At 36.0% G+C, this 9,915-nt stretch overlaps 1 protein-coding gene across 1 annotated transcript; it reads left to right on the top strand.

Moving 5' to 3' along the window:
- The first annotated feature begins 246 nt into the window (after window positions 1-246).
- On the top strand, window positions 247-9,093 carry LOC117116912. Its single transcript, XM_033261046.1, has 5 exons — window positions 247-672; window positions 3,417-3,779; window positions 4,827-5,384; window positions 6,798-6,881; window positions 8,648-9,093. Exons 1-5 carry the CDS (start codon window positions 600-602, stop codon window positions 8,824-8,826), a joined length of 1,257 nt encoding a protein of 418 aa, XP_033116937.1. The 5' UTR covers window positions 247-599; the 3' UTR covers window positions 8,827-9,093.
- The last annotated feature ends 822 nt before the right edge of the window (window positions 9,094-9,915 follow it).

Below are 9,915 nucleotides of genomic sequence, written 5' to 3'. Positions count from 1 at the left end.
TAGGTTTTACTGGTATATGCCATCTTATTTGTTCGTACTATATTTTTGTTATTGATGTGAGAATCTGAATTGGAATAATGTTATACTTAAACTTGAACTTGAAATAAAGATGTTGACACAAACAGATAAAAATATTGGATACAGTATGCTAAAATATCAATACACACTAACACGAATCTACAAAATTATTGAACGGCGTTTTCACACACTGTGCGTTCACTAAAATACCGAATATTACTTGCTACTTTCCATTGTATTTTACTAACGTAATTTTAATAATAAATTCTCTTTTTTAGTGTGACAACTCCGTTCAATAATCTGTAGACTCGAGTTGGTGTAAAATTGTTATTTTACGATATTTTAATTGGCATAAATAAATGAACACAGAAATTATCTTTAATATAGATGAAAATGGAGCTACGATATTTTCTCATGTTTGTGCAGGCGTCTGGGAGCTAAAAAGAAAATAATTGCCACGTTAAATTGAGTTGCATTTAAGATTCCACCTAAATCGATGACTCATTAGTAACAATGCTGATAATAATCCATCTTCTATTTTCGCTTATGTACGGTAGATATGTTTCATCTTATAATAAATTATGGCGATGCTAGGAATTTCTGTCTTGATCGTTCTCTGTATGAGTTGCATCACCATTTGTGCAGGAAGTACAGGTAGGAACATTTTTAAATATAATAAAAATTGATTAAATTAATCAATTATATCATTATGAAAAAAATGTGTTTAGCGTTGGGTTAAGCGTTAAGGGACGTCTGCGTCACCTTAGAGGCAATTGCGTTTACGAGGCTTAAAGCAGCGTATTTCTTGCATAATATATTGTAATTATCATACTTTTTAATGTGAAGGAAAAAAAAGAAGACAGAAAATTCAAATGATTCTGTCGGCATTTTGGATACATTGATTTTGTCGATGATATTAGGTCTACTAATGCATATTAAATCCATGTTGATGTCATGAATTACAAAACTACTTGCATAGTTTTGTAATTTTTACATGCTTCATATGCTGTAACTGTGTCTTGTTAAATGATGTAAGCAAAAATGGCTTTAAAAAAATGATCCCTGAAAATTTGGCCCTGGAAAGAATGGCTCCGGTAGAAATGGCCCCAAACGACAGGTGGGTAAATATGGCCCCCAATAATATAATTAATTAATGAAACTGATTTTTTTTTTTAACATTTCCCAACTATTGAAATTCTGCAAAAATAGCAAATATTAAATCAATAAATCAATATAAATTGATGTTTAGTAGTCCATGTGTTTTGGTAATGATTTATGCCTATATCTTGTTTATTTGAGAATAATTATTTATTTAGGAAATAAGTACAGAGCACCTTCATTGTTTATTAAAGTTTTAGTTTATTTTTAGTAATAAAATCTGATTTATATCTAATCTAGTTTAAATATAACTTTTAAGATCTAGTAGTAACATTTTGTTTAAAAAGATGCTACAGGCCTTGAGTCAAATGAGTAAAAAAAATATGTATTACATACTTTTTTAAAATCTATTAACTGTTCATTAATTTTTATATAATTACTGAATAATGTAATGTAAATGGCAACTTCTTTGACTTAAGACTTTAAAAAAAAAACTACTGTAAATCATTTTATTTTTAAAAAATGATTTATGTTGATTTAATTGTTTTTTTTTTTTTTGTTTTTTTTGTTTTTTTTTAAGCATTTAAAAAGTTTAATTTTCAGTGGTACATACACATATTTAATTAGGTCTCTGTGGTTGAAGCCGAAAATCGATGAAAATGATAAAAGATCATGAGAATTGTTGGCTCTTTACTTTAACTATAATAATAGTGATGATGGTAATTATGAATTTTACTATATAAACGTGTCATTTCCGGCCATCTACAGGTAGTATTTCCACGAAATGTCTCATTTCCCCCTACCGCCAAATCGTACATCCGCCCCTCCATTTGTGGTTATTTTTACCTACCTGTCATTTGGAGCCATTTTCCGGGGCCAGCCATTTTTCTAGGTCCTTTTTTTTCAGGGGCCATTTTTCCGGGTCAAATTTGCATACTTACTAGCCATTTTCTTAATAATGATTATTCCCTTAAATTAATTCTTTCAGCTGTTTCTAAAGCCTCAACCGTTTCCGCCAATCCCTTCTCGTTTATAAGCCTATAAAGTTGAGAATAACTGCATCCCCCTCGTACTCGACTACCATCCCAGCGTCTCAACTTAAAACTGACTATCACATCCTCAATAAAGATAATTAAAATTGCCATCTTTTCAAAGACCCTACCCCTTAGAGCTAAAAGACAACCCCATAATCTTCAATCTGTTCTCTCGATGACAGTGGCTATTGGATCGCTTGTGGTTACTGTAATTGAATCGGAGGTGAAATTTAGTGCTGGTTTCTAGTATAAAATTTTACATTGTTGCAAAATAAAATGTAAAATAACGTTAAATGAACCACAAGTTAGGAGAGGGGAGTTAGTAAGACTGGTGTTGTAAATATATCCCAGTGGTGGATCGAGGAATTTGAAATAGAGGTGGCCCAGAGGGCGACTTTCACAGATGTTACTCTTTGACTCAATTTTTTTTTTTAATTTGCCCCCCACCCTTTAATCCTCCGTTGTCTCCGAGGTGCACATGCAAGTGCATACTTGGCAACTCCACTGGTTTCCCACTAGCTTGTCACTTCAATCTCCCTCATCATAGCATTAATGACTCAGATTCATTTTGATTGATTGCAACTTCTCCTCTCTTTCCTATAGACGCAAAGAAGAATTGAAATGGATACTTACAACCAAATATCACATTAACGGTTTAAATAAAGACAAAAACTATTTGAATCATTTTAGATTTAAGATAAAAAATATATTGCTTTAATGCACCAAAGTTTGTATGATAGACAGCAGAGGTTTTTTTTTTTTTTTTTTTGTTAGTTATAAGAAAAATGTATTACGTTTTACAAAATAAACGATTCTGCTAAGCCCTACCCCTTTTATATTTTTTGCAAAGGTCCTACAAAAACGATATTAGGCAGTTTTCGCCGCACGACGTTAACCTTAACGTTAACGGATGACGTCATAATGTATTCATCTTGCGTTGCGGTATACGTTAATTTCAGTATTTTACGTGCTCGACGTAACACATGCGTATTTCGATTTGTTTGCAAAAGGGGCGGAGCTATCACGCTGCATGTTGGGTACTAAAGTTAAAGTTAAGTTTAACGTCGTGCGGTGAAAACTACCTATTGTAATATGCAAACAGTTCGCTTGTGAGATAACACTTGTGTCTGTAGGATAGGTACGTATTCCTTGCCCTGTTGTGATTCGTTGTCAGTTATTTCAAAAGTTTGAAATGACACTCTGAAAAGGTTCATTAGACCTAGTTGCGTAATACAGCACCTTATTAATTATACCTTTTTTATATAGATTGTAACAGTGGACGTCACCTGTATCATTTCATTCATCTGCCGGATGGTGCCAACCTCTTCAGCGTTATTAAGAGTTTGGATACCGAGCATGTAAACTTTTTGTTCACGTCGGATATTTCGAATGGCGATTTAATTGACATTGAATTGAAGACAAATTCTCAATTATTCAAGGTTACCGGTGGAGGTCAAAATGGAGATTATCCCTTCAGTAGTCCGCTTGATAAGATCGAAATACTATATGGAACTGGACGCATCGAATTCAACCACGAGAACGGATCATCAATATTCCAATTACAAACTGCCTCTAACTTAAGATTTTTTTGGTATTACAAAGATTTGCAAATTTTAGAGTGCAGAATAGGTAAGGCCACAAAGTCTCTTTATACATTAACAAACTAGCGGCAATAAGGGAGCTCGGTAAATGTTTCGAATAAAAGGTTCAGAAAGCGGTCTAGGGGCAAAGCCCCCGAAAATTTTGACAATTTAGGGGTTTCAACGGCTTATTTCAACGGCATTTTTTTCATAATTAAAAAAAAAAGTTTTGTATTAATATACTGTCATTGTTAGGACCCTTTGGTCTGGGAGTGAAATTTCAAGGAATCTAGATTTGCTACATCCTTAGTTTATACTTTCATTTCCAACATTAGTGCATGCTAAAGGTGGGTGTTGAGACTCCTGGTATGTTCTCCCTATTTTTTCAGAATTTTGCAATAAAGTATTTGATCTACTAACAGTCTAATAGTGTTATATCAGGCCATAGATTTGCCAATGAAACCCTGCATGTTTTCATCTTAGCCCAGTCCCAACCATGTATACTGTAATATTTGAGAATGCTATTTCTGGAACTTAAAGTTTAATCCATCCATTTTTGTTTCGCCGCACACCCAGCCTGACGCGCCTGGTACTCGCCCCTCCCTATTTTCTCCCCAAAACATACAAAAACATATTTGATATAATTAAAAATTGAACGGCAAATGTCAAATTAATACAATTTAGAATAAATATTTTAAGTCTGCGAATGCAATTTCTGGGCATATAGTGTAGTTTTTTTTTTGTGTTTTTTTTTTTTTGCCTCAGTCACAACCATGGTGGTTTTGAGGTGGGTGTAAACTTTTCTGGTATTTGCCATGTTCTCTCACTTTACGTACCGTATTTCAAATTAAACGTCAGCAATACTGTTAAATTAAGACACATGAGTTCAATTCCAACCGTGGTGGGTTTTGACTAGGTGGGCGTGGTCATTCTAGTACTTGTTCCCCTCTGAAATTTGTTAACCCCCTTCCCCGTTTGAAGATAGGATGCTCAGCTAGCGTATTCAAGGTGTAGCTTTCTGTTTTGTATTACTCGATGCCTTTTATTGATAGGATATTACGTTTGGTTTTGTTTTTCTCTCATTCTCCTTTTAAAGGCTTTCATCAACACTGTAGTGTGGATCAGCCAGGAATCACACCTACTCAGCCGTTCGGGGTGGATTGTGAACTAACTGATTGCATTTGGAGAAAAAAGGGTGATGACCTTGAGAAGTGTAAAACGGATTGCACACACACGATCGCAAACTGCACAAACTATCTCAAACGGTATGAAAATAATAGTGAAAACACTCCTCCTGTCCACAATAATCCATCCTCTGTCCCCAGTGAAATGAACCCAGAGGGCAGTGGACAGACGCGGGATCATGACGACAGTACTAAGATGGTTTCTACAGCAAACATGGAATCGTCTGAGCCGCACGCGACAACACAACACAATACGTCGGGAGATCAAAGCGAAATCACTAATACGATCGGATATCATGTTACAGGGGATAGTGCCCTGGTTAGTGATTTGGAAACAGATGAAAAAACAGTCTCTGACAACACGGACAACTCTGTTAGTTTTCAGCATCAGGAAATTGAAGTAATAAGTACGGAATATCACAGCACACGCGGCGGAAGGGTGACAGTATCGGATACAAGGACAGTGACAGGTACATTATCTAGAAACGTATATTGTCTATTAGTCGGGGCACGCTGCGTTGTACGACCGTCGCGCGGCCGACAAAACTTCGACGCGAGGACGTCTACTGATTGTCGGCGGCAGTCTTAGCGAACCGTCAATAATTATACAGATATTGCCTGCTTAGAGGTGTAACATAACATTTGATATCCCCGAGAGAAAAAAATATAATTCCCAAGGGGATACCAAATGTTAATATTACACCGATAGAAAAGGCAATATCTGTTATATTACATAGCCAAACATAGATCGTTTAGCCTAAAATTCACCGTCCTTACCTAAGCGTAGAATGACCGAAAAACGTAACGCGTTGAGCTCCGTTGTGAAATTTTCAATATGAAATTAGACCTAATTTGATGATTCCTTGGCCTTACAATATTCACTGAGTGGGCCTACATTAACGGATGAATTCACAACAAATTTTGTACACCGAGAACCCTTTTCGTCAATAATTCTATCCAATTCGTCTTCTTCGAGAGATTTAAACTTATTCGAAGTCGCCATTTTCGAAGCGCTAGGCTTTCCACATTCACAATTCATGAGCGATCGATCGTGCGCTCGACTAGCAATTCACTACGGGCGCAATGCGGGTGTAATCCGGTGACGTCAGAGACCGGTAACTTTTCAAAGTTATATTTCCCTACGGGGAAGTATAACGTTTTCGATCCTCGTAGCGCTAGTCACATGATGGCATTTCGACCAATCACGTACTCGTATTTACATAGGCTATGTAATATAACAATCTAATACACGCGCATCGTCCCATTACATTATCTTTAAGCTTGGTTTCAATAAAATCGCTACACAGTCGCTACAGCGTTTTCACTGCAATTCTTGCACTGCGTAGCTGTCCCCATCACAATCGGGGAGGCTCCCTGATTCAACGGACAAATCAGAGTCATGCAACGGAGTCGGCGATTCCGTGTAGTGATTTTATGGAAACCATGCTTAAGACCTCCTTGTAAATCGTGAATACTCCCCGACGATTTGACTGACCAATTAGCATCGCCAAAAATTGGTACGGCCATGGCATGTTTATAGCAATTTTATGGAAACAGGGCTGTATACCATCGCGTCGGCCTACGACCATCTGCACAGTGTGTGCTTGGCTATAATGTATATCCTTTTCCTTTAATTACTTTATTGAAAAAGCTTTTCATCATCATTATCACCATACTCATTATCATCATGTCATAATAATATACTCAGCAGCTTCGCTAACATCATTGTTATCATCATCATTATTATTACTAATATAGTATTATTATTTATTATTTTTTTCATCATCATTATCAATATTAATGTTATCGTTATTTGTAATTTTTGTTATTCTAAAAATCATCATAATTATTATACTTACTTTAGAATACTCTCCATTTTGTAGGAATAATGACTACCGATAAGCCTATTGGAAGCGGTAGTGACACGAATGAACGAACAACAAAAACAGATGACAATATCGGGGCTGGTAGGTTTCACTCAAAGCATTATGCATGTGTTATAACTGGTTGCGATTTACCTGTTGCTTAAATCACCATCTTCAACGATAATTATAATAACCACTCAACGTCATCATCATTGGAAAAGACAGAAAATAAATTATCTCGGAAATCTGTCTTCTTGTTGTATTCCATGTTTCAGAGATAATTATCTTGCACCCTCGGAAACTCCGAAAGTCACTTTAGACTTCCGTTCGTAAGTGTCTTATTTAGCTTCTTCTGTAAAACAGTACCAGAAAGGACCACCACCAACTAACAACACATCAAATTATCTGTATACCCATTCGCTAGATTCCGAAATAAATATAATAAAGCCTGGACTCGGGTGAATTGGAAACTACTATACGCCGACGGGAGCCATTCGGCTCTTCTTAATGAAGTGGCGTATTTAGGGGTAAGCGAGGGTAGTAATGAGCACCCACCTATTTCGAGACTCCTACATATGCCAAAACTAGGAGAGTCAAGTCTTACGAGCGCATTATACTGGGGCCAGGAGGCCGGCAAGGAGCCCCTGCAGGCACCAGAAAATTTGTGTTATTTTACGTGAAAAAATAGAATTGAGAGGTTTCACCGCGTTAATTTCTATAAAACATTTAACAAAAAAAATCAGCCTTAACGCAATGTGTAAACAAGAAAAGGTACAATGATTATATAATAGTAGGTCTTAAAAGCAGGCATGTTGTTTTATTACACTGCAAGCATTTTATTGGACATGAGAAAGTGTAGGCCTATTTATCTTATTATCGCTTTCATATCATTTCCTTTAATAGTGTTTCGCCAATAATATGACGCAGTTAACGGTGCACCGTCACGCGTCTAATTTTCGATAATCTGATTGTATTTGTTGTCAAAAGATATTACAACTTTTTAAGGTGGTCGCTTACGGGAGGTATATCATAAGAAAAATCCAAAAGTCAAAAAGTGTTCGCGGTCGCTTATTTAGTGATGGCTTACGTAGAAGTGTCAAATGCATTGATTAGACAAACTGGACCATAAGAGTTGACGTTAATGGAGGTGATAGCTTACGGGAGGTTGTCGCACTGGGAGGCTAAACTGTACTATACCAGGGAAGAGTTAATTTACACTCTTCCCTTATCATGCCAAATAGTATTGTAATAAATTACAATGTTTTCATTTCCTACTTCGATACGGGCAACCAGGGAGTTAGCATGATTGTAACAAAACTAAGATCTCATATAAGACTACACCGGTTACAGTACCACAAGGCGTAACGCCTATGGGCTCTCGGGGCTGGGGGAAGTAGCCCTGTGGGCCTACGATCAGCACTCTTTGAAAAGAGCCGTGACAGTGTGGCCCAATAGAAGACACCAAAAACTTTCAAGTTAATACAATGTAATACCAAGTGTTTAAATCACGAAAATTTTATTTAAGTAGACTTTTTTACAATATTCAATTCCTTTTTCACAGCCAAGCTCTACTGCAAACTGGAATTTAAATAGTCCGAAATAATTAATAAAGGGCTAAAAACAAAGAATTCAAATTATATTATAGTACCGGTAATAAATATACGCTACTGCATTGTTTGATATTCCACTGAAGGGGCCCTATGTAATCGATAGTACTAAAATGCACGAGGCCAACACATTATTTAACGTTCAGTGTTATGGTTGCCATTATGTGTATTACATTGTTATTGGACAGTGCATGTTTCGTATTAATTCATACAATCAATAAAATAAAAATAAACCATCAGGTATGATAATTATCATTGTAGGTATTCATTGGACTACAGGTATTGTTGTGCTGGTGATTTTTACTGGAGCTGCCGCTATCGCCTTTGTCATTGGCTGCATTTGTATCTTGCATGGCTTACTACTGAAGCCTAAGGAAATGCGTAAAATCGCTCCTGAAGAGACGATGATGAAGACAAAACATATGAAAGAAAAAAAGTAAATACTAAGCGCTTAATAAAGTTTATTTTTATTAATTATGACAAACGTTCAGTTTTACATTATTCAGCAAGCAACAGCAAACAAGGAGTAAAATTGACTCAAAACATCATACAGTTCACTCTCCATACGACCCCGCTAATTCCAAGACCACTTTTTAAATGTACCAAGTAACAGTCTTTAAACACAAAGCTAACCCTGTTTTGTCTCGCATATAAGGGCATTGCAAATGCTCGTCCATAATAATAAGTTCATTGTAAAACCTTTTTAAAAGGGTAATATAAAAATTATCTCTGTCAAAGAGATTATCATAGCATTAAACCATAGAGACAGTATACTATGGGCGCAAATCTAACCCCAGGCGCATTCTCTCATACAACTGACATACGCTCACACAATGGTGAAGCTTTTGTTGAGCTAGAATATCTTATAGGTTACGGCAAAGCTAATCTCATTAATTATAGCTATATATTGTATAAGACGATGTGTATAAGAGACAGGTGTGTACTTGGCTTTACTGTATATCCTTTTTCTTTAATTACTTTATTGAAAAAGCTTTCATTATCATAATAATATACTCAGCAGCTTCACTAACATCATTGTTATCATGTGTATAAGAGACAGTATATAGGAACAACTTTGGCGGATTTCCAATCCAGAGGAACGCATCCAGTTTTTAAAGATGAGTTAATGGAATGAGTAAGCGGTCCCACAATGATCGACGATCCATTTTTCAGAAAATGTGCAGGTATTGAGTACAAGCCACACCTTTAATCACATTACGATTCTGATTATTTTCATTACCGTATTCGCGTTGACTTCTTCAAATTTAAAATCACCCTCATTGACAAGTGTATCTCTATAGTAGTTTTGAACGTGTTTTTGATTGTAAACGCCAGGTGAGGGAGGAAGTTTATTTACCAGATTAGTAGAGATATTTACAAAAATAAGTTATAATAACTATGCAAATATGCGTTTTTCAACAGTGACACAACACTATAGATGACTGCGTTCAATCTAAAGCAAGAAAGGATAATTTTCAGAAAAAAAAATCACAGACTACAGACTGCGATTCCGCTTCCCGCACCATCAT

The sequence above is a fragment of the Anneissia japonica genome, unplaced genomic scaffold (genome assembly GCF_011630105.1).
Source record: "Anneissia japonica isolate Jap-2015-1 unplaced genomic scaffold, ASM1163010v1 scaffold1302_len1884557_cov193, whole genome shotgun sequence".
In the NCBI taxonomy this organism is placed as follows: domain Eukaryota; kingdom Metazoa; phylum Echinodermata; class Crinoidea; order Comatulida; family Comatulidae; genus Anneissia; species Anneissia japonica.
The sequence above is the reverse complement of the archived record's forward strand: the minus strand, read 5'-3'. Positions and strand labels throughout refer to the sequence as shown.